General features: G+C 55.0%; 1 protein-coding gene across 1 annotated transcript in view; it reads left to right on the top strand.

The window, feature by feature from the left end:
- Positions 1-26951, top strand: part of LOC142908373 (dynein axonemal heavy chain 1-like) — a gene marked incomplete at its 3' end in the record, with an annotated part of 159001 nt that overhangs the window by 127229 nt on the left and 4821 nt on the right. The window contains 5 exon segments of the mRNA XM_076058943.1: positions 507-686; positions 5935-6075; positions 10679-10842; positions 13816-13929; positions 18180-18368. Coding sequence (XP_075915058.1) covers positions 507-686; positions 5935-6075; positions 10679-10842; positions 13816-13929; positions 18180-18368 — 788 coding nt within the window.

Genomic DNA, 26951 nt, shown 5'->3' with positions numbered 1-26951 from the left:
TGCTGAGGGTGAGTGTGTGGAGCTGGTGCTTGTTAGTGGTGTGTGTGTTGAGTGAGTGTGTGTGGTGTGTGTGTGGTGTGTGTGTGTGTGTGTTACAGCTGGTGTTTGATCAGGAGCTGCTCATCACACACATGGTGAGTGCTGAGGGTGAGTGTGTGGAGCTGGTGCTTGTTAGTGGTGTGTGTGTTGAGTGAGTGTGTGTGGTGTGTGTGTGTGGTGTGTGTGTGTGTGTGGTACAGCTGGTGTTTGATCAGGAGCTGCTCATCACACACATGGTGAGTGCTGAGGGTGAGTGTGTGGAGCTGGTGAGTGTTAGTGGTGTGTGTGTTGAGTGAGTGTGTGTGGTGTGTGTGTGGTGTGTGTGTGTGTGTCACAGCTGGTGTTTGATCAGGAGCTGCTCATCACACACATGGTGAGTGCTGAGGGTGAGTGTGTGGAGCTGGTGAGTGTTAGTGGTGTGTGTGTTGAGTGAGTGTCTGTGTGGTGTGTGTGTGTGTGTGGTACAGCTGGTGTTTGATCAGGAGCTGCTCATCACACACATGGTGAGTGCTGAGGGTGAGTGTGTGGAGCTGGTGCGCCCTCTGACGCCACGAGGCCACGTTGAGGACTGGCTGCTGGAGGTGGAGCATGCCATGAGGGACACCGTGCGGGATTCCTTATCCCGCTCACTCGCAGCCTACCCCAGCGTGAGTCTTTACTCGCTCACTCACTAGGTCACTCACTCACCAGGTCACTCACTAGGTGACTCACTCACCAGGTCACTCACTCACTCACCATGTCACTCACTCACTCACCAGGTCACTCACTCACCAGGTCACTCACTCACTAGGTCACTCACCAGGTCACTCACTTACCAGGTCACTCACTCACTCACCAGGTCACTCACTCACCAGGTCACTCACTCACTCACTCACCAGGTCACTCACTCACCATGTCACTCACTCACTCACCAAGTCACTCACTCACCAGGTCACTCACTCACTAGGTCACTCACCAGGTCACTCACTCACCAGGTCACTCACTCACTCACCAGGTCACTCACTCACTCACCAGGTCACTCACTCACCAGGTCACTCACTCACTCACCAGGTCACTCACCAGGTCACTCACTCACTCACCAGGTCACTCACCAGGTCACTCACTCACTCACCAGGTCACTCACTCACTCACCAGGTCACTCACTCACTCACCAGGTCACTCACTCACTCACCAGGTCACCCACTCACTCACTCACTCACCAGGTCACTCACTCACCAGGTCACTCACTCACTCACCAGGTCACTCACCAGGTCACTCACTCACTAGGTCACTCACCAGGTCACTCACTCACCAGGTCACTCACCAGTTCACTCACTCACCAGGTCACTCACTCACTAGGTCACTCACCAGGTCACTCACTCACTCACCAGGTCACTCACTCACTCACCAGGTCACTCACTCACTCACCAGGTCACTCACTCACTCACCAGGTCACTCACTCACTCACCAGGTCACTCACTCACTCACCAGGTCACTCACTCACTCACCAGGTCACTCACTCACCAGGTCACTCACTCACTCACCAGGTCACTCACCAGGTCACTCACTCACTCACCAGGTCACTCACCAGGTCACTCACTCACTCACCAGGTCACTCACTCACTCACCAGGTCACTCACTCACTCACCAGGTCACTCACTCACTCACCAGGTCACCCACTCACTCACTCACTCACCAGGTCACTCACTCACCAGGTCACTCACTCACTCACCAGGTCACTCACCAGGTCACTCACTCACTAGGTCACTCACCAGGTCACTCACTCACCAGGTCACTCACCAGTTCACTCACTCACCAGGTCACTCACCAGGTCACTCACTCACTCACCAGGTCACTCACCAGGTCACTCACCGGGTCACTCACCAGGTCACTCACCAGGTCACTCACTCACCAGGTCACTCACCAGGTCACTCACTCACCAGGTCACTCACTCACCAGGTCACTCACCGGGTCACTCACTCACCAGGTCACTCACCGGGTCACTCACCAGGTCACTCACTCACCATTTCACTCACTCACTCACCACGTCACTCACTCACTCACCAGGTCACTCACTCACTCACCACGTCACTCACTCACTCACCAGGTCACTCACTCACCAGGTCACTCACTCACCAGGTCACTCACCAGGTCACTCACTCACTCACCAGGTCACTCACTCACCAGGTCACTCACTCACCAGGTCACTCACCGGGTCACTCACTCACCGGGTCACTCACCGGGTCACTCACCAGGTCACTCACCAGGTCACTCACTCACTCACCACGTCACTCACTCACTCACCAGGTCACTCACTCACCAGGTCACTCACTCACTCACCAGGTCACTCACTCACCAGGTCACTCACCAGGTCACTCACCAGGTCACTCACTCACCAGGTCACTCACTCACCAGGTCACTCACCAGGTCACTCACCAGGTCACTCACTCACCAGGTCACTCACTCACCAGGTCACTCACCGGGTCACTCACCAGGTCACTCACTCACCAGGACACTCACCAGGTCACTCACCCACCAGGTCACTCACCAGGTCACTCACTCACCAGGTCACTCACCAGGTCACTCACCAGGTCACTCACTCACCAGGTCACTCACCAGGTCACTCACTCACCAGGTCACTCACTCACCAGGTCACTCACTCACCAGGTCACTCACTCACCAGGTCACTCACCAGGTCACTCACTCACCAGGTCACTCACCGGGTCACTCACCAGGTCACTCATCAGGTCACTCACCAGGTCACTCACTCACTCACTCACCAGGTCACTCACTCACCAGGTCACTCACCAGGTCACTCACTCACCGGGTCACTCACTCACCAGGTCACTCACCAGGTCACTCACCAGGTCACTCACTCACCAGGTCACTCACCAGGTCACTCACTCACCAGGTCACTCACCAGGTCACTCACTCACCAGGTCACTCACCAGGTCACTCACCAGGTCACTCACTCACCAGGTCACTCACTCACCAGGTCACTCACCGGGTCACTCACCAGGTCACTCACCAGGTCACTCACTCACCAGGTCACTCACCAGGTCACTCACCAGGTCACTCACCAGGTCACTCACTCACCAGGTCACTCACCAGGTCACTCACTCACCAGGTCACTCACTCACCAGGTCACTCACCAAGTCACTCACCAGGTCACTCACCAGGTCACTCACTCACCAGGTCACTCACCAGGTCACTCACTCACCAGGTCACTCACCAGGTCACTCACCAGGTCACTCACTCACCAGGTCACTCACCAGGTCTCTCACCAGGTCACTCACTCACCGGGTCACTCACTCACCAGGTCACTCACCGGGTCACTCACTCACCAGGTCACTCACCGGGTCACTCACTCACCAGGTCACTCACCGGGTCACTCACCGGGTCACTCACCAGGTCACTCACTCACCAGGTCACTCACCAGGTCACTCACTAACCAGGTCACTCACCAGGTCACTCACCAGGTCACTCACCAGGTCACTCACTCACTCACCATTTCACTCACTCACCACGTCACTCACTCACTCACCAGGTCACTCACTCACTAGGTCACTCACCAGGTCACTCACCAGGTCACTCACCAGGTCACTCACTCACCAGGTCACTCACTCACCAGGTCACTCACTCACCAGGTCACTCACCGGGTCACTCACCAGGTCACTCACTCACTAGGTCACTCACTCACCAGGACACTCACCAGGTCACTCACCCACCAGGTCACTCACCAGGTCACTCACTCACCAGGTCACTCACTCACTCACCAGGTCACTCACCAGGTCACTCACCAGGTCACTCACTCACCAGGTCACTCACCAGGTCACTCACTCACCAGGTCACTCACTCACCAGGTCACTCACTCACCAGGTCACTCACTCACCAGGTCACTCACCAGGTCACTCACTCACCAGGTCACTCACCGGGTCACTCACCAGGTCACTCACCAGGTCACTCACTCACTCACCAGGTCACTCACTCACCAGGTCACTCACCAGGTCACTCACTCACCGGGTCACTCACCAGGTCACTCACTCACCAGGTCACTCACCAGGTCACTCACTCACCAGGTCACTCACCAGGTCACTCACTCACCAGGTCACTCACCAGGTCACTCACCAGGTCACTCACCAGGTCACTCACTCACCAGGTCACTCACCGGGTCACTCACCAGGTCACTCACTCACCAGGTCACTCACCAGGTCACTCACCAGGTCACTCACTCACCAGGTCACTCACCAGGTCACTCACCAGGTCACTCACTCACCAGGTCACTCACCGGGTCACTCACCAGGTCACTCACCAGGTCACTCACTCACCAGGTCACTCACCAGGTCACTCACTCACCAGGTCACTCACTCACCAGGTCACTCACCGGGTCACTCACTCACCAGGTCACTCACTCACCAGGTCACTCACCAGGTCACTCACTCACCAGGTCACTCACCAGGTCACTCACCAGGTCACTCACTCACCAGGTCACTCACCAGGTCACTCACCAGGTCACTCACTCACCAGGTCACTCACCAGGTCACTCACTCACCAGGTCACTAACTCACCAGGTCACTCACCAGGTCACTCACTCACCAGGTCACTCACTCACCAGGTCACTCACCGGGTCACTCACCAGGTCACTCACCAGGTCACTCACTCACCAGGTCACTCACCAGGTCACTCACTCACCAGGTCACTCACCAGGTCACTCACCAGGTCACTCACTCACCAGGTCACTCACCAGGTCACTCACCAGGTCACTCACTCACCAGGTCACTCACCAGGTCACTCACTCACCAGGTCACTCACCAGGTCACTCACTCACCAGGTCACTCACCAGGTCACTCACTCACCGGGTCACTCACTCACCAGGTCACTCACCAGGTCACTCACCCTGTCACTCAACAGGTCACTCACCAGGTCACTCACTCACCAGGTCACTCACCAGGTCACTCACCAGGTCACTCACCAGGTCACTCACTCACCGGGTCACTCACTCACCAGGTCACTCACCAGGTCACTCACCAGGTCACTCACTCACTCACCAGGTCACTCACCAGGTCACTCACTCACCAGGTCACTCACCAGGTCACTCACTCACCAGGTCACTCACCAGGTCACTCACTCACCAGGTCACTCACTCACCAGGTCACTCACCAGGTCACTCACCAGGTTACTCACTCACCAGGTCACTCACTCACCAGGTCACTCACTCACTAGGTCACTCACTCACCAGGTCACTCACTCACCAGGTCACTCACCAGGTCACTCACTCACCAGGTCACTCACCAGGTCACTCACTCACCAGGTCACTCACCAGGTCACTCACTCACCTGGTCACTCACTCACCAGGTCACTCACTCACCAGGTCACTCACTCACCAGGTCACTCACCAGGTCACTCACTCACCTGGTCACTCACTCACCAGGTCACTCACTCACCAGGTCACTCACTTGGTCACTCACCAGGTCACTCACCAGGTCACTCACCAGGTCACTCACTCACCTGGTCACTCACTCACCAGGTCACTCACTCACCAGGTCACTCACTAGGTCACTCACCAGGTCACTCACTCACTAGGTCACTCACCAGGTCACTCACCAGGTCACTCACTCACCAGGTCACTCACCAGGTCACTCACTCACCAGGTCACTCACCAGGTCACTCACTCACCAGGTCACTCACCAGGTCACTCACCGGGTCACTCACCAGGTCACTCACTCACCAGGTCACTCACCAGGTCACTCACCAGGTCACTCACCAGGTCACTCACTCACCAGGTCACTCACTCACCGGGTCACTCACTCACTCACCAGGTCACTCACTCACTCACTCACCGGGTCACTCACTCACCAGGTCACTCACCCACTCACCGGGTCACCCACTCACCCGCTCACGCTCGTGGTCCCACAGACCCCTCGGGCCAGCTGGTTGCTCCAGTGGCCGGGTCAGATTGTCATCGCCGGCTGCCAGACGTTCTGGGCGCAGCAGGTGACCCGCTCCATCCAGGCCGGGGAGCTCTCCTGCAGGCTCACTCCGTTGCTGGCTGGACAGGTGAGTCTCCGCTGGATAATCATCGCCATCATCATCGCCACTATCATCGCTATCATCATCATCACCATCATCGCCATCATCACCATCATCATCATCGCCATCATCGCCATCATCGCCATCATCGCCATCATCGCCATCATCGCCATCATCACCATCATCGCCATCATCGCCATCATCATCACCATCATCGCCATCATCACCATCATCGCCATCATCGCCATCATCGCCATCATCGCCATCATCACCATCATCATCACCATCATCGCCATCATCACCATCATCGCCATCATCATCACTATCATCGCCATCATCATCGCCATCATCGCCATCATCATCGCCATCATCGCCATCATCACCATCATCACCATCATCATCACCATCATCGCCATCATCACCATCATCGCCATCATCATCACCATCATCGCCATCATCGCCATCATCGCCATCATCATCACCATCATCGCCATCATCACCATCATTGCCATCATCGCCATCATCGCCATCATCGCCATCATCGCCATCATCACCATCATCATCGCCATCATCGCCATCATCACCATCATCGCCATCATCACCATCATCATCACCATCATCGCCATCATCGCCATCATCGCCATCATCGCCATCATCACCATCATCGCCATCATCATCACTATCATCGCCATCATCATCGCCATCATCGCCATCATCATCGCCATCATCGCCATCATCACCATCATCGCCATCATCATCGCCATCATCGCCATCATCGCCATCATCATCACCATCATCGCCATCATCACCATCATTGCCATCATCGCCATCATCGCCATCATCGCCATCATCGCCATCATCACCATCATCATCGCCATCATCGCCATCATCACCATCATCGCCATCATCGCCATCATCACCATCATCATCACCATCATCGCCATCATCACCATCATCGCCATCATCATCACCATCATCATCACCATCATCGCCATCATCACCATCATCGCCATCATCGCCATCATCACCATCATCATCACCATCATCGCCATCATCACCATCATCGCCATCATCATCACTATCATCGCCATCATCATCGCCATCATCGCCATCATCATCGCCATCATCGCCATCATCACCATCATCGCCATCATCATCACCATCATCGCCATCATCGCCATCATCGCCATCATCGCCATCATCGCCATCATCGCCATCATCATCGCCATCATCGCCATCATCGCCATCATCGCCATCATCGCCATCATCGCCATCATCGCCATCATCATCGCCATCATCGCCATCATCATCGCCATCATCGCCATCATCGCCATCATCACCATCATCATCACCATCATCGCCATCATCACCATCATCACCATCATCATCACCATCATCGCCATCATCACCATCATCGCCATCATCACCATCATCGCCATCATCATCACCATCATCGCCATCATCGCCATCATCATCACCATCATCGCCATCATCGCCATCATCACCATCATCGCCATCATCGCCATCATCGCCATCATCATCGCCACTATCATCGCCATCATCATCGCCATCATCGCCATCATCATCGCCATCATCGCCATCATCACCATCATCGCCATCATCGCCATCATCATCACCATCATCGCCATCATCATCGCCACTATCATCGCCCTCCACGGATGTTCGTCTTCGGCGGGGGGGGGCGTGAGTAACCGCGACCGCCACCATTCCTCGCCTCCCGTTGATGGGAAGGCGAGCCCCCAAGGGCGGCCCCGGGGCTTGCGGCTTCCCACACCTCACCGGCCACGCTCCCACGCTCCCACGCTCCCACGCCCCCTTTCATTATTTTTGTTCAAAAGAAGAGCCACACCCCGTTGTTTGGCAGTCCGCTGCCCCCGAGTTAGAGGACTGTCCACCCCTCACGGTGGCAGGAGACGGAGCCGGTCCGCCGGACCTCCTGAATTCCGCAGAGGTCCAGGCGGTAGCGGTCCAGCTCCCGACAGAGGAGCGGCAGCCTCTCCCCATCCGCAGCGAGCGTTCGGACATTCCACGTGGCCACGCGAAGTGGCTTTTCTGCTGTGTTTCTGGAGGAGCCCCAAAGGTAAAGATTCAATCTCCGGGCTCTGCCAAATGGGGTTTGGCGAGGAGACGTCATGGGCACCTGTCCCCCAGGGGCCTCTGGCACAAGCTTTGTATGAGACTTTTTTCCGTGGTATGAGTTACCAGCCCCTCGCACCCGTCCAGAGCCCCGATTTGGCCGCTTTAGTGGCTACAAACGCCATGAGGGGAATGGCCAACCTAAATTGGCCCTCTTCCCCCATGCCACTGCCCACCACAGCGTCGCCGTCCACTCCGAGGAGGTAGGGGGTTGTTTTGCCAGATATCGCCATCATCACCACCATCGTAACCACCATCATCGCCACCATCACCACCATCTTCACCATCATCACCCCACTCACTCGCTCGCTCACTCGGTCGCTCACTCACTCACCCACCCACACAGTCAATCACTCACCCGCTCACTCACTCGCTCACTCACCCACTCACCCAGTCAATCACTCACCCACTCACTCACTCACTCACCCACTCGCTCACTCACTCACCCACTCACTCACTCACCCACTCACTCACTCACCCACCCAATCAGTCACTCACACAATCACTCACCCACTCACTCACTCACCCACTCACTCACCCACCCACTCACTACCTCTATGTGTGAGTCTGTGGATCACTGTGTGAGTCTGGTTCTCTGTGTCATAAGTCTTTGGGTCTCTGTGTGAGTCTGTAGGTCTCTTGTGTGAGTCTGTGGGTCTCTGTGTGAGTCTATGGGTCTCTGTGTGGTGAGTCTGTGGGTCTCTGTGTGAGTCTGTGGGTCTCTGTGTGATAAGTCTATCGGTCTCTATGTGAGTCTGTGAGTCTCTGTGTGCGACTGTGGGTCTCTGTGTGAGCCTGTGGGTCTCTGTGTGGTGAGTCTGTCGGTTACTGTGTGGTGAGTCTATGGGTCTCTGTGTGGTGAGTCTATGGGTCTTTGTGTGGTGAGTCTGTGGGTCTCTGTTGTGCGAGTCTATGGGTCTCTGTGATGAGTCTGTGGGTCTCTGTGTGGTGAGTCTATGGGTCTCTGTGTGGTGAGTCTATGGGTTTCTGTGTGGTGAGTCTATGGGTCTCTGTGTGGTGAGTCTGTGGGTCTCTGTGTGATGAGTCTGTGGGTCTCTGTGTGATGAGTCTGTGGGTCTCTGTGTGGTGAGGCTGTGGGTCTCTGTGTGATGAGTCTGTGGGTCTCTGTGTGGTGAGTCTGTGGGTCTCTGTGTGATGAGTCTATGGGTCTCTGTGTGGTGGGTCTGTGGGTCTCTGTGTGATGCGTCTGTGGGTCTCTGTGTGGTGAGTCTGTGGGTCTCTGTGTGATGAGTCTGTGGGTCTCTGTGTGGTGAGTCTGTGGGTCTCTGTGTGAGTGAGTCTGTGGGTCTCTGTGTGGTGAATCTATAGTTCTCTGTGTGATGAGGCTGTGTGTCTGTATGATGAGTCTGTGGGTCTCTGTGTGGTGAGTCTGTGGGTCTCTGTGTGATGAGTCTATGGGTCTCTGTGTGATGAGTCTGTGGGTCTCTGTGTGCTGAGTCTATGGCTCTCTGTGTGGTGAGTCTGTGGGTCTTTGTGTGATGAGTCTGGGGTCTCTGTGTGATGAGTCTGTGGGTCTCTGTGTGATGAGTCTATGGGTCTCTGTGTGATGAGTCTATGGGTCTCTGTGTGGTGAGTCTATAGTTCTCTGTGTGATGAGTGTATGTGTCTGTGTGATGAGTCTGTGGGTCTCTGTTTGGTGAGTCTATGGGTCTGTGTGTGGTGAGTCTGTGTGTCTGTATGATGAGTCTGTGGGTCTCTGTGTGGTGAGTCTGTGGGTCTCTGTGTGGTGAGTCTGTGTGTCTGTATGATGAGTCTGTGGGTCTCTGTGTGGTGAGTCTGTGGGTCTCTGTGTGATGAGTCTATGGGTCTCTGTGTGATGAGTCTATGGGTCTCTGTGTGATGAGTCTGTGTGTCTGTATGATGAGTCTGTGGGTCTCTGTGTGGTGAGTCTGTGGGTCTCTGTGTGGTGAGTCTGTGGGTCTCTGTGTGGTGAGTCTGTGGGTCTCTGTGTGGTGAGTCTGTGTGTCTGTATGATGAGTCTGTGGGTCTCTGTGTGGTGAGTCTGTGTGTCTGTATGATGAGTCTGTGGGTCTCTGTGTGGTGAGTCTGTGGGTCTCTGTGTGGGTGAGTCTGTGGGTCTCTGTGTGGTGAGTCTGTGTGTCTGTATGATGAGTCTGTGGGTCTCTGTGTGAGTCTGTGGGTCTCTGTGTGGTGAGTCTGTGGGTCTCTGTGTGGTGAGTCTGTGGGTCTCTGTGTGGTGAGTCTGTGTGTCTGTATGATGAGTCTGTGGGTCTCTGTGTGAGTCTGTGGGTCTCTGTGTGGTGAGTCTATAGTTCTCTGTGTGATGAGTCTGTGTGTCTGTGTGATGAGTCTGTGGGTCTCTGTGATGAGTCTCACCCTCTCTCTCACCCCCTCACCCTCTCCCTTACCCCCTCACCCCCTCACCCCCTCACCCCCTCACCCCCTCACCCTCTCTCTCCCCCCTCTCCCCCCCTCACCCTCTCCCCGCCAGCTGTCTGAGCTGGTGGCGCTGGTGCGTGGCGAGCTGACCCGAGCCCAGCGTGCCGTCCTCTCCGCACTAATCGTGGTGGAAGTTCACGCCCAGGATGTGGTGGCTGGCTTGGTGCGGGAGGAGGTCACCTCCACGAATGACTTCGAGTGGATCAGCCAGCTCAGGTAACCCCCCTCAGCGCCCGTAGCCAGGGAGTAAGGGGAGCGGTGTTAGTCTCAGGGATGTGTGAGTCTAAGGGTGTCTGTGTGAGTCTATGGGCTGTGTGAGTCTATGGGTGTCTGTGTGAGACTGTGGGTCTCTGTGTGAGTCTCAGGGCTGTGTGAGTCTATGGGTGTCTGTGTGAGTCTATGGGTGTCTGTGTGAGTCATTGGGTCTCTGTGTGAGTCTGTGTGTGAGTCTATGGGTCTCTGTGTGAGTCTGTGTCTCTGTGTGAGTCTGTGGGTCTCTGTGTGAGTCTCAGGGCTGTGTGAGTCTATGGGTGTCTGTGTGAGTCTATGGGTGTCTGTGTGAGTCTCAGGGCTGTGTGAGTCTATGGGTGTCTGTGTGAGTCTGTGTGTGAGTCTATGGGTCTCTGTGTGAGTCTCAGGGCTGTGTGAGTCTATGGGTCTCTGTGTGAGTCTGTGTGTGAGTCTATGGGTCTCTGTGTGAGTCTATGGGTCTCTGTGTGAGTCTGTGTGTGAGTCTATGGGTCTCTGTGTGAGTCTATGGGTGTCTGTGTGAGTCTATGTGTGAGTCTATGGGTCTCTGTGTGAGTCTATGGGCTGTGTGAGTCTATGGGTCTCTGTGTGAGTCTATGGGTGTCTGTGTGAGTCTATGGGCTGTGTGAGTCTATGGGCTGTGTGAGTCTATGGGCTGTGTGAGTCTATGGGTGTCTGTGTGAGACTGTGGGTCTCTGTGTGAGTCTCAGGGCTGTGTGAGTCTATGGGTGTCTGTGTGAGTCTATGGGTGTCTGTGTGAGTCTATAGGTGTCTGTGTGAGTCTCAGGGCTGTGTGAGTCTATGGGTGTCTATGTGAGTCTATGTGTCTTTGTGTGAGTCTATGGGCTGTGTGAGTCTATGGGCTGTGTGAGTCTATGGGTCTCTGTGTGAGTCTATGGGTGTCTGTGTGAGTCTGTGTGTGAGTCTTTGGGTCTCTGTGTGAGTCTATGGGCTGTGTGAGTCTATGGGTGTCTGTGTGAGTCTATGGGCTGTGTGAGTCTATGGGTGTCTGTGTGAGTCTATGGGTCTCTGTGTGAGTCTGTGTGTGAGTCTATGGGTGTCTGTGTCTCTGTGTGAGTCTATGGGTGTCTGTGTGAGTCTATGGGTGTCTGTGTGAGTCTGTGTCTCTGTGTGAGTCTGTGGGTCTCTGTGTGAGTCTCAGGGCTGTGTGAGTCTATGGGTGTCTGTGTGAGTCTGTGTCTCTGTGTGAGTCTATGGGTGTCTGTGTGAGTCTATGGGTGTCTGTGTGAGTCTATGGGCTGTGTGAGTCTATGGGTGTCTGTGTGAGTCTCTGTGTGAGTCTATGGGTCTCTGTGTGAGTCTATGGGTCTCTGTGTGAGTCTGTGTGTGAGTCTATGGGTCTCTGTGTGAGTCTCAGGGCTGTGTGAGTCTATGGGCTGTGTGAGTCTATGGGCTGAGTGAGTCTATGGGTGTCTGTGTGAGTCTATGGGTCTCTGTGTGAGTCTGTGTGTGAGTCTATGGGTCTCTGTGTGAGTCTGTGTGTGAGTCTATGGGTCTCTGTGTGAGTCTATGGGCTGTGTGAGTCTGTGTGTGAGTCTATGGGTCTCTGTGTGAGTCTATGGGTGTCTGTGTGAGTCTATGGGTGTCTGTGTGAGTCTATGGGTCTCTGTGTGAGTCTGTGTGTGAGTCTATGGGTCTCTGTGTGAGTCTCAGGGCTGTGTGAGTCTATGGGTGTCTGTGTGAGTCTATGGGCTGTGTGAGTCTATGGGCTGTGTGAGTCTATGGGTGTCTGTGTGAGTCTATGGGTCTCTGTGTGAGTCTGTGTGTGAGTCTATGGGTCTCTGTGTGAGTCTATGGGTGTCTGTGTGAGTCTATGGGTCTCTGTGTGAGTCTGTGTGTGAGTCTATGGGTCTCTGTGTGAGTCTATGGGCTGTGTGAGTCTATGGGTGTCTGTGTGAGTCTATGTGTCTCTGTGTGAGTCTATGGGTCTCTGTGTGAGCCTGTGTCTCTGTGTGAGTCTATGGGCTGTGTGAGTCTATGGGTCTCTGTGTGAGTCTCAGGGCTGTGTGAGTCTATGGGTCTCTGTGTGAGTCTATGGGTCTCTGTGTGAGTCTCTGTGTGAGTCTATGGGCTGTGTGAGTCTATGGGTGTCTGTGTGAGTCTATGTGTCTCTGTGTGAGTCAATGTGTCTGTGTGTGAGTCTTTGGGCTGTGTGAGTCTATGGGCTGTGTGAGTCTCAGGGCTGAGTGAGTCTATGGGCTGTGTGAGTCTATGGGCTGAGTGAGTCTATGGGGTGAGTGAGTCTATGGGTCTCTGTGTGAGTCTATGGGCTGAGTGAGTCTATGGGCTGTGTGAGTCTATGGGCTGTGTGAGTCTATGAGCTGTGTGAGTCTATGGGCTGTGTGAGTCTATGGGCTGTGTGAGTCTATGAGCTGAGTGAGTCTATGGGCTGTGTGAGTCTATGGGGTGAGTGAGTCTATGGGTCTCTGTGTGAGTCTATGGGCTGAGTGAGTCTATGAGCTGTGTGAGTCTATGGGGTGAGTGAGTCTATGAGCTGTGTGTGTCTATGGGCTGAGTGAGTCTATGGGCTGTGTGAGTCTATGAGCTGTGTGAGTCTATGGGCTGTGTGAGTCTATGGGCTGTGTGAGTCTATGGGCTGTGGGAGTCTATGGGCTGAGTGAGTCTATGGGCTGTGTGAATCTCAGGGCTGTGTGAGTCTCAGGACTGTGTGAGTCTATGGGCTGAGTGAGTCTATGGGCTGAGTGAGTCTATGGGCTGTGTGAGTCTATGAGCTGTGTGAGTCTATGGGCTGTGTGAGTCTATGGGGTGAGTGAGTCTATGGGCTGTGTGAGTCTATGGGCTGTGTGTCTATGAGCTGTGTGTGTCTATGAGCTGTGTGAGTCTATGGGTCTCTGTGTGAGTCTATGGGCTGTGTGAGTCTATTAGCTGTGTGAGTCTATGAGCTGTGTGTACCCCCAGGTACTACTGGACCCAGGAGGATCTGTTTGTCCGTGCAGTGAACGCTGAGTTCCTCTATGGCTACGAGTACCTGGGGAATTCTGGACGTCTCGTCATCACCCCGCTCACCGATCGGTGAGCAAGGACAGCGGGCGGTGGCACCCTCACCCACTCAGCCACTCGCTCACTCAACCATCCACTCACTCATCCACTCACTCATCCACACACCCACCCACCCACTCGCTCACCCACTCACTCACCCGCTCACTCACTCACCCGCTCACTCACCCGCTCACTCACCCGCTCACTCAACCATCCACTCACTCATCCACGCACCCACCCGCTCACTCACCCGCTCACTCACCCGCTCACTCAACCATCCACTCACTCATCCACGCACCCACCCACCCACTCGCTCACCCGCTCACTCACCCGCTCACTCACTCACCCGCTCACTCACCCGCTCACTCACCCGCTCGCTCAACCATCCACTCACTCATCCACGCACCCACCCACCCACCCGCTCACTCACCCGCTCACTCACCCGCTCACTCAACCATCCACTCACTCATCCACGCACCCACCCACCCACCCGCTCACTCACCCGCTCACTCACCCGCTCAGTCAACCATCCACTCACTCATCCACTCACTCATCCACGCACCCACCCACCCACTCGCTCACCCGCTCACTCACCCGCTCACTCACTCACCCGCTCACTCATCCGCTCACTCACCCGCTCACTCAACCACGCACCCACCCACCCACCCGCTCACTCACCCGCTCACTCACCCGCTCACTCAACCATCCACTCACTCATCCACGCACCCACCCACCCACTCGCTCACCCGCTCACTGAACCATCCACTCACTCATCCACGCACCCACCCACCCACTCGCTCACCCACTCACCCACCCGCTCACTCACCCACCCACTCACGCACCCGCTCACTCACCCGCTCAGTCAACCATCCACTTACTCATCCACGCACCCACCCACCCACTCGCTCACCCGCTCACTCAACCATCCACTCACTCATCCACGCACCCACCCACCCACTCGCTCACCCACTCACTCACCCGCTCACTCACCCGCTCACTCAACCATCCACTCACTCATCCACGCACCCACCCACCCACCCCCTCACTCACCCGCTCACTCACCCGCTCACTCAACCATCCACTCACTCATCCACGCACCCACCCCCTCACTCACCCGCTCACTCACCCGCTCACTCAACCATCCACTCACTCATCCACGCACCCACCCACCCACTCGCTCACCCGCTCACTCACCCGCTCACTCACCCGCTCACTCAACCATCCACTCACTCATCCACGCACCCACCCACCCCCTCACTCACCCGCCCACTCACCCGCTCACTCAACCATCCACTCACTCATCCACGCACCCACCCACCCGCTCACTCACCCCCTCACTCACCCGCTCACTCAACCATCCACTCACTCATCCACGCACACACCCACTCACCCACCCGCTCACTCACCCGCTCACTCAACCATCCACTCACTCATCCACGCACCCACCCACCCACTCGCTCACCCGCTCACTCACCCGCTCACTCAACCATCCACTCACTCATCCACGCACCCACCCACCCACCCGCTCACTCACCCGCTCACTCACCCGCTCACTCAACCATCCACTCACTCATCCACGCACCCACCCACCCACCCGCTCACTCACCCGCTCACTCACCCGCTCACTCAACCATCCACTCACTCATCCACTCACTCATCCACGCACCCACCCACCCACTCGCTCACCCGCTCACTCACCCGCTCACTCACTCACCCGCTCACTCATCCGCTCACTCACCCGCTCACTCAACCACGCACCCACCCACCCACCCGCTCACTCACCCGCTCACTCACCCGCTCACTCAACCATCCACTCACTCATCCATGCACCCACCCACCCACTCGCTCACCCGCTCACTGAACCATCCACTCACTCATCCACGCACCCACCCACCCACTCGCTCACCCACTCACCCACCCGCTCACTCACCCACCCACTCACGCACCCGCTCACTCACCCGCTCACTCAACCATCCACTTACTCATCTACGCACCCACCCACCCACTCGCTCACCCGCTCACTCAACCATCCACTCACTCATCCACGCACCCACCCACCCACTCGCTCACCCACTCACTCACCCGCTCACTCACCCGCTCACTCAACCATCCACTCACTCATCCACGCACCCACCCACCCACCCCCTCACTCACCCGCTCACTCACCCGTTCACTCAACCATCCACTCACTCATCCACGCACCCACCCCCTCACTCACCCGCTCACTCACCCGCTCACTCAACCATCCACTCACTCATCCACGCACCCACCCACCCACTCGCTCACCCGCTCACTCACCCGCTCACTCACCCGCTCACTCAACCATCCACTCACTCATCCACGCACCCACCCACCCCCTCACTCACCCGCCCACTCACCCGCTCACTCAACCATCCACTCACTCATCCACGCACCCACCCACCCGCTCACTCACCCCCTCACTCACCCGCTCACTCAACCATCCACTCACTCATCCACGCACACACCCACTCACCCACCCGCTCACTCACCCGCTCACTCAACCATCCACTCACTCATCCACGCACCCACCCACCCACTCGCTCACCCGCTCACTCACCCGCTCACTCAACCATCCACTCACTCATCCACGCACTCACCCACCCCCCCACCCACCCGCTCACTCACCCGCTCACTCACCCGCTCACTCAACCATCCACTCACTCATCCACGCACCCACCCACCCGCTCAATCACCCCCTCACTCACTCGCTCACTCAACCATCCACTCACTCATCCACGCACACACCCACTCACCCACCCGCTCACTCACCCACTCACTCAACCATCCACTCACTCATCCACGCACCCACCCACCCACTCGCTCACCCGCTCACTCACCCGCTCACTCAACCATCCACTCACTCATCCACGCACCCACCCACCCACTCACCCACTGACTCACTCACTTACCCACTCACTCACAAGCTCACTCACTTACATACGCGCTCACCCACCCAATCACCCGCCCACTCACCCATTGACTCACCCATTCACCTACCCACTCACCCACTCACTCACCCACTGACCCACTCACTCACCGGCTTAATCACCCACTCACTCATCCGCACACTCACGCTCTGACTCACACACTCACATACGCACTCACCCTCTCACTCAACCACTCATTCACTCACTGACTCACCACACACCCTCACCTCCACTTCTCTCTCTCACGGCCATCCCCACCATCATCCCCACCACCACCACCGTCACCACCATCACCACCACCACTGCCACCACCACTGCCACCACCACTGCCACCACCACCGTCACCACCACCACCGTCACCACCATCACCACTGTCACCAACGTCACCACCACCACCACCGTCACCACCGCCATCACCACCGCTACCATCACCGTCACTGCCATAACCACCACCGTCACCACCGCCATCACCACCGCTACCATCACCGTCACCACCACCACTGCCACCACCACCACCGTCACCACCACCACCGCTATCACCATCGCTACCATCACTGTCACCACCACCACCGCCGTTCACCACCACCACCACCACCATCACCACCACCACCACCACCACCGTCACCACCACCACCGCCACCACCGCTACCATCACCACCACCACCACCACCGTCACCACCACCACCACCACCGTCACCACCACCACCGTCACCACCGTCACCACCACCGTCACCACCACCACCATCACCACCGTCACCACCACCACCACCGTCACCACCGTCACCACCACCACCGTCACCACCACCACCGTCACCACCACCACCGTCACCACCACCACTGTCACCACCGTCACCACCACTACCACCGTCACCATCACCACCACCGTCACCACCACCACCACCACCACCGTCACCACCACCACCGTCACCACCACCACCACCACCGTCACCACCACCACCGTCACCACCACCACCACCACCGTCACCACCACCACCATCACCACCGTCACCACCACCACCACCGTCACCACCGTCACCACCACCACCGTCACCACCACCACCGTCACCACCACCACCGTCACCACCACCACCGTCACCACCACCACTGTCACCACCGTCACCACCACTACCACCGTCACCATCACCACCACCGTCACCACCACCACCACCACCACCGTCACCACCACCACCGTCACCACCACCACCGTCACCACCACCACCACCATCACCACCGTCACCACCACCACCGTCACCACCACCGTCACCACCACCACCATCACCACCACCGTCACCACCACCACCACCACCACCACCGTCACCACCGTCACCCCGCCAGGTGCTACCTGACCCTGACGGGAGCGCTGCACCTCAAGTTTGGCGGTGCCCCCGCCGGGCCGGCGGGCACCGGCAAGACGGAGACCACCAAGGACCTGGGCAAGGCGCTGGCGGTGCAGACGGTCGTCTTCAACTGCTCCGACCAACTCGACTACCTGGCCATGGGCAAGTTCCTCAAGGGGCTCGCCAGGTGAGGAGGAGCTAACCACTTCGCCTCGGAGGGGGCGTGGCTAGGAGGGGGCGTGGCTAGGAGAGGGCGTGGCTCGGAGGGGGTGTGTGGCTAGGAGGGGCGTGGCTAGGAGGGGTGTGGCATGGGGGGGGGGGCGTGGCTAGGAGGGTGCGGCTGGGAGGGGGTGTGGCTAGGAGGGGGTGTGGCTAGGAGGGGGTGTGGCAGGAGGGGGCGCGGCTAGGAGAGGGTGTGGCTAGGAGGGGGCGTGGCTAGGAGGGGGTGTGGCTAGGAGGGGACATGGCTAGGAGGGGGCGTGGCTAGGAGAGGGTGTGGCTAGGAGAGGGCGTGGCTTGGAGGGGGTCACCCATAGGAGGTCATCCCAGAGGGGTCACCCAGAGGAGGTAACTCAGAGGGGTCACTCAGAGGGGTCACCCAGAGGGGTCACCCAGAGGTCATCCAGAGGAGATGGTGGTGATACTGATGGTGGTGGTGGTGGTGATACTGTTGGTGGTGGTGATACTGATGGTGGTGATACTGATGGTGGTGGTGGTGATACTGATGGTGGTGGTGATACTGATGGTGGTGGTGGTGGTGGTGATACTGATGGTGGTGATACTGATGGTGGTGGTGATACTGATGGTGGTGGTGATACTGATGGTGGTGATACTGATGGTGGTCGTGATACTAATGGTGGTGGTGGTGGTGATGCTGATGGTGGTGATACTGATGGTGGTGGTGATACTGGTGGTGGTGGTGATACTGATGGTGGTGATACTGATGGTGGTGGTGATACTGATGGTGGTGGTGATACTGATAGTGGTGGTGATACTGATGGTGGTGGTGGTGATACTGACACTGATGGTGGTGTTGATACTGATGGTGGTGGTGATACTGATGGTGGTGGTGATACTGATGGTGATGGTGGTGATACTGATGGTGGTGATGCTGATGGTGGTGGTGATACTGATGGTGGTGGTGATACTGATGGTGGTGGTGATGGTGGTGATACTGATGGTGGTGGTGATACTGATGGTGGTGGTGGTGGTGATACTGATGGTGATGGTGGTGATACTGATGATGGTGGTGATACTGATGGTGGTGATGGTGATGCTGATGGTGGTGGTGGTGATACTGATGGTGGTGGTGATACTGATGGTGGTGGTGATACTGATGGTGGTGGTGGTGATACTGATGGTGGTGATGATACTGATGGTGATGGTGATACTGATGGTGGTGATGATACTGATGGTGGTGGTGGTGATACTAATGGTGGTGGTGATACTGATGGTGGTGGTGGTGATACTGATGGTGGTGGTGATACTGATGGTGGTGGTGATACTGATGGTGGTGGTGATACTGATGGTGGTGGTGGTGATACTGATGGTGGTGATACTGATGGTGGTGGTGATACTGATGGTGGTGATACTGATGGTGGTGATACTGATGGTGGTGGTGACATTGATGGTGGTGGTGATACTGATGGTGGTGATGATACTGATGGTGATAGTGGTGATACTAATGGTGGTGATGATACTGATGGTGATACTGATGATGGTGGTGATACTGATGGTGGTGGTGATACTGATGGTGGTGATGATACTGATGGTGATAGTGGTGATACTGATGGTGGTGATGGTGATGCTGATGGTGGTGATGGTGATGCTGATGGTGGTGGTGATACTGATGGTGGTGGTGATACTGATGGTGATGGTGGTGATACTGATGGTGGTGGTGATACTGATGGTGGTGGTGATACTGATGGTGGTGGTGGTGATACTGATGGTGGTGGTGATACTGATGGTGGTGTTGATACTGATGGTGGTGGTGATACTGATGATGGTGGTGGTGATACTGATGGTGGTGGTGATGCTGATGCTGATGGTGGTGGTGATACTGATGGTGGTGGTGATGCTGATGGTGGTGGTGATACTGATGGTGGTGGTGATACTGATGGTGGTGGTCGTGGTGATGGTGGTGGTGATACTGGTGGTGGTGGTGATACTGATGGTGGTGGTGATACTGATGGTGGTGGTGGTGATACTGATGGTGGTGGTGATACTGATGGTGGTGGTGGTGATACTGATGGTGGTGGTGATAGTGATGGTGGTGATACTGATGGTGGTGGTGGTGATACTGATGGTGGTGGTGGTGATACTGATGGTGGTGGTGATACTGATGGTGGTGGTGATACTGATGGTGGTGGTGACATTGATGGTGGTGGTGATACTGGTGGTGGTGATACTGATGGTGGTGGTGATACTGATGGTGGTGGTGACATTGATGGTGGTGGTCGTGGTGATACTGATGGTGGTGATGATACTGATGGTGATACTGATGATGGTCGTGATACTGATGGTGGTGGTGATACTGATGGTGGTGATACTGATGGTGGTGATGATACTGATGGTGATAGTGGTGATACTGATGGTGGTGGTGATACTGATGGTGGTGATGGTGATGCTGATGGTGGTGGTGATGCTGATGGTGGTGGTGATACTGATGGTGGTGGTGATACTGATGGTGGTGATGGTGATGCTGATGGTGGTGGTGGTGATACTGATGGTGGTGATGATACTGATGGTGATGGTGGTGATACTGATGGTGGTGGTGGTGATACTTATGGTGCTGATGGTGATGCTGATGGTGGTGGTGATACTGATGGTGGTGGTGATACTGATGGTGGTGGTGATACTGATGGTGATGGTGGTGATACTGATGGTGGTGGTGATACTGATGGTGGTGGTGATACTGATGGTGGTGGTGGTGATACTGATGGTGGTGGTGATACTGATGGTGGTGGTGATAGTGATGGTGGTGGTGGTGATACTGATGATGGTGGTGGTGATACTCATGGTGGTGGTGATGCTGATGGTGGTGGTGGTGATACTGATGGTGGTCGTGGTGATGCTGATGGTGGTGATGATACTGATGGTGGTGGTGATACTGGTGGTGATACTGATGGTGGTGGTGATGCTGATAGTGGTGGTGGTGATACTGATGGTGGTGGTGATGCTGATGGTGGTGATGGTGATACTGATGGTGGTGGTGATACTGATGGTGGTGATGGTGATGCTGATGGTGGTGGTGATGCTGATGGTGGTGGTGATACTGATGGTGGTGGTGATACTGATGGTGGTGATGGTGATGCTGATGGTGGTGGTGATACTGATGGTGGTGATGATACTGATGGTGATGGTGGTGATACTGATGGTGGTGATACTTATGGTGCTGATGGTGATGCTGATGGTGGTGGTGGTGGTGATACTGATGGTGGTGGTTGATACTGATGGTGGTGGTGATACTGATGGTGATGGTGGTGATACTGATGGTGATGGTGGTGATACTGATGGTGGTGGTGATACTGATGGTGGTGGTGATACTGATGGTGGTGGTGGTGATACTGATGGTGGTGGTGATACTGATGGTGGTGTTGATACTGATGGTGGTGGTGATACTGATGATGGTGGTGGTGATACTGATGGTGGTGGTGATGCTGATGCTGATGGTGGTGGTGATACTGATGGTGGTGGTGATGCTGATGGTGGTGGTGATACTGATGGTGGTGGTGATACTGATGGTGGTGGTCGTGGTGATGGTGGTGGTGATACTGGTGGTGGTGGTGATACTGATGGTGGTGGTGATACTGATGGTGGTGGTGGTGATACTGATGGTGGTGGTGATACTGATGGTGGTGGTGGTGATACTGATGGTGGTGGTGATAGTGATGGTGGTGATACTGATGGTGGTGGTGGTGATACTGATGGTGGTGGTGGTGATACTGATGGTGGTGGTGATACTGATGGTGGTGGTGATACTGATGGTGGTGGTGACATTGATGGTGGTGGTGATACTGGTGGTGGTGATACTGATGGTGGTGGTGATACTGATGGTGGTGGTGACATTGATGGTGGTGGTCGTGGTGATACTGATGGTGGTGATGATACTGATGGTGATACTGATGATGGTCGTGATACTGATGGTGGTGGTGATACTGATGGTGGTGATACTGATGGTGGTGATGATACTGATGGTGATAGTGGTGATACTGATGGTGGTGGTGATACTGATGGTGGTGATGGTGATGCTGATGGTGGTGGTGATGCTGATGGTGGTGGTGATACTGATGGTGGTGGTGATACTGATGGTGGTGATGCTGATGGTGGTGGTGGTGATACTGATGGTGGTGATGATACTGATGGTGATGGTGGTGATACTGATGGTGGTGGTGGTGATACTTATGGTGCTGATGGTGATGCTGATGGTGGTGGTGATACTGATGGTGGTGGTGATACTGATGGTGGTGGTGATACTGATGGTGATGGTGGTGATACTGATGGTGGTGGTGATACTGATGGTGGTGGTGATACTGATGGTGGTGGTGGTGATACTGATGGTGGTGGTGATACTGATGGTGGTGGTGGTGATAGTGATGGTGGTGGTGGTGATACTGATGATGGTGGTGGTGATACTGATGGTGGTGGTGATGCTGATGGTGGTGGTGGTGATACTGATGGTGGTCGTGGTGATGCTGATGGTGGTGATGATACTGATGGTGGTGGTGATACTGGTGGTGGTGGTGATACTGATGGTGGTGGTGATGCTGATAGTGGTGGTGGTGATACTGATGGTGATGCTGATGGTGGTGATGGTGATACTGATGGTGGTGGTGATACTGATGGTGGTGATGGTGATGCTGATGGTGGTGGTGATGCTGATGGTGGTGGTGATACTGATGGTGGTGGTGATACTGATGGTGGTGATGGTGATGCTGATGGTGGTGGTGATACTGATGGTGGTGATGATACTGATGGTGATGGTGGTGATACTGATGGTGGTGGTGGTGATACTTATGGTGCTGATGGTGATGCTGATGGTGGTGGTGGTGGTGATACTGATGGTGGTGGTTGATACTGATGGTGGTGGTGATACTGATGGTGATGGTGGTGATACTGATGGTGATGGTGGTGATACTGATGGTGGTGGTGATACTGATGGTGGTGGTGATACTGATGGTGGTGGTGGTGATACTGATGGTGGTGGTGATACTGATGGTGGTGGTGGTGATACTGATGGTGGTGGTGGTGATACTGATGATGGTGGTGGTGATACTGATGGTGGTGGTGATGCTGATGGTGGTGGTGATACTGATGGTGGTCGTGGTGATGCTGATGGTGGTGGTGATACTGATGGTGGTGGTGATACTGGTGGTGGTGGTGATACTGATGGTGGTGGTGGTGGTGATACTGATGGTGGTGATGCTGATAGTGGTGGTGGTGATACTGATGGTGGTGGTGATGCTGATGGTGGTGATGGTGATACTGATGGTGGTGGTGATACTGATGGTGGTGATGGTGATACTGATGGTGGTGGTGATACTGATGGTGGTGGTGATACTGATGGTGGTGATGGTGATACTGATGGTGGTGGTGGTGATACAGATGGTGGTGGTGATACTGATGGTGGTGGTGATACTGATGGTGGTGGTGATACTGATGGTGGTGATAATGATGGTGGTGGTGATACTGATGGTGGTGGTGATACTGATGGTGATGGTGGTGATACTGATGGTGGTGGTGATACTGATGGTGCTGGTGGTGATACTGATGGTGGTGGTGATACTGATGGTGGTGGTGATGCTGATGGTGGTGGTGATACTCATGGTGGTGGTGATACTGATTGTGGTGATGGTGATGCTGATGGTGGTGGTGGTGATACTGATGGTGGTGATGATACTGATGGTGATGGTGGTGATACTGATGGTGGTGGTGGTGATACTTATGGTGCTGATGGTGATGCTGATGGTGGTGGTGGTGGTGATGGCGGTGGTGATGCTGATGGTGGTGGTGATACTGATGGTGGTGGTGATACTGATGGTGGTGGTGATGATACTGATGGTGGTGATGGTGATACTGATGGTGGTGGTGGTACTGATGGTGGGGATGATGCTGATGGTGGTGATACTGATGGTGGTGGTGATACTGATACTGACACTGATGGTGGTGGTGATACTGATGGTGGTGGTGATACTGATGGTGGTGGTGGTGATACTGATGGTGGTGGTGATACTGGTGGTGATGGTGATGGTGGTGGTGATACTGATGGTGGTGGTGATACTGATGGTGGTGGTGGTGATGATACTGATGGTGGTGGTGGTGATTCTGATGGTGGTGGTGATACTGATGGTGGTGGTGGTGATACTGATGGTGGTGGTGGTGATACTGATGGTGGTGGTACTGATGGTGGTGGTGATGCTGATGGTGGTGGTGATACTGATGGTGGTGGTGATACTGATGGTAGTGGTGATACTGATGGTGGTGGTGGTGATACTGATGGTGGTGGTGATACTGATGGTGGTGGTGGTGATACTGATGGTGGTGATACTGATGGTGGTGGTGATACTGATGGTGGTGGTGATGCTGATGGTGGTGGTGATACTGATGGTGGTGGTGATACTGATGGTGGTGGTGGTGGTGATACTGATGGTGGTGGTGATACTGATGGTGGTGGTGGTGATGATACTGATGGTGGTGATGGTGATACTGATGGTGGTGGTGATACTGATGGTGGTATTCGTGGTGGTTGTGATACTGATGGTGGTGGTGATACTGATGGTGGTGATACTGATGGTGGTGGTGATACTGATGGGGGTGGTGATACTGATGGTGGTGGTGATACTGATGGTGGTGGTGATACTGATGGTGGTGGTGATACTGATGGTGGTGGTGATACTGATGGTGGTGATACTGATGGTGGTGGTGATGATACTGATGGTGGTGATGGTGATACTGATGGTGGTGGTGATACTGATGGTGGTGGTGATACTGATGGTGGTGGTGATACTGATGGTGGTGATGGTGATACTGATGGTGGTGGTGGTGATACAGATGGTGGTGGTGATACTGATGGTGGTGGTGATACTGATGGTGGTGGTGATACTGATGGTGGTGGTGATACTGATGGTGGTGATGGTGATACTGATGGTGGTGGTGGTGATACAGATGGTGGTGGTGATACTGATGGTGGTGGTGATACTGATGGTGGTGGTGATACTGATGGTGGTGATAATGATGGTGGTGGTGATACTGATGGTGGTGGTGATACTGATGGTGATGGTGGTGATACTGATGGTGGTGGTGATACTGATGGTGCTGGTGGTGATACTGATGGTGGTGGTGATACTGATGGTGGTGGTGATGCTGATGGTGGTGGTGATACTCATGGTGGTGGTGATACTGATTGTGGTGATGGTGATGCTGATGGTGGTGGTGGTGATACTGATGGTGGTGATGATACTGATGGTGATGGTGGTGATACTGATGGTGGTGGTGGTGATACTTATGGTGCTGATGGTGATGCTGATGGTGGTGGTGGTGGTGATGGCGGTGGTGATGCTGATGGTGGTGGTGATACTGATGGTGGTGGTGATACTGATGGTGGTGGTGATGATACTGATGGTGGTGATGGTGATACTGATGGTGGTGGTGGTACTGATGGTGGGGATGATGCTGATGGTGGTGATACTGATGGTGGTGGTGATACTGATACTGACACTGATGGTGGTGGTGATACTGATGGTGGTGGTGATACTGATGGTGGTGGTGGTGGTGATACTGATGGTGGTGGTGATACTGGTGGTGATGGTGATGGTGGTGGTGATACTGATGGTGGTGGTGATACTGATGGTGGTGGTGGTGATGATACTGATGGTGGTGGTGGTGATTCTGATGGTGGTGGTGATACTGATGGTGGTGGTGGTGATACTGATGGTGGTGGTGGTGATACTGATGGTGGTGGTACTGATGGTGGTGGTGATGCTGATGGTGGTGGTGATACTGATGGTGGTGGTGATACTGATGGTAGTGGTGATACTGATGGTGGTGGTGGTGATACTGATGGTGGTGGTGATACTGATGGTGGTGGTGGTGATACTGATGGTGGTGATACTGATGGTGGTGGTGATACTGATGGTGGTGGTGATGCTGATGGTGGTGGTGATACTGATGGTGGTGGTGATACTGATGGTGGTGGTGGTGGTGATACTGATGGTGGTGGTGATACTGATGGTGGTGGTGGTGATGATACTGATGGTGGTGATGGTGATACTGATGGTGGTGGTGATACTGATGGTGGTATTCGTGGTGGTTGTGATACTGATGGTGGTGGTGATACTGATGGTGGTGATACTGATGGTGGTGGTGATACTGATGGGGGTGGTGATACTGATGGTGGTGGTGATACTGATGGTGGTGGTGATACTGATGGTGGTGGTGATACTGATGGTGGTGGTGATACTGATGGTGGTGATACTGATGGTGGTGGTGATGATACTGATGGTGGTGATGGTGATACTGATGGTGGTGGTGATACTGATGGTGGTGGTGATACTGATGGTGGTGGTGATACTGATGGTGGTGGTGATGCTGATGGTGGTGGTGATACTCATGGTGGTGGTGATACTGATTGTGGTGATGGTGATGCTGATGGTGGTGGTGGTGATACTGATGGTGGTGATGATACTGATGGTGATGGTGGTGATACTGATGGTGGTGGTGGTGATACTTATGGTGCTGATGGTGATGCTGATGGTGGTGGTGGTGGTGATGG

This window comes from Petromyzon marinus (genome assembly GCF_048934315.1).
Source record: "Petromyzon marinus isolate PM22_M1 ecotype Great Lakes invasive population chromosome 80 unlocalized genomic scaffold, UKy_Petmar_22M1.pri1.0 chr80_unloc.4, whole genome shotgun sequence".
Taxonomy (NCBI): Eukaryota; Metazoa; Chordata; class Hyperoartia; order Petromyzontiformes; family Petromyzontidae; genus Petromyzon; species Petromyzon marinus.
The sequence above is the reverse complement of the archived record's forward strand: the minus strand, read 5'-3'. Positions and strand labels throughout refer to the sequence as shown.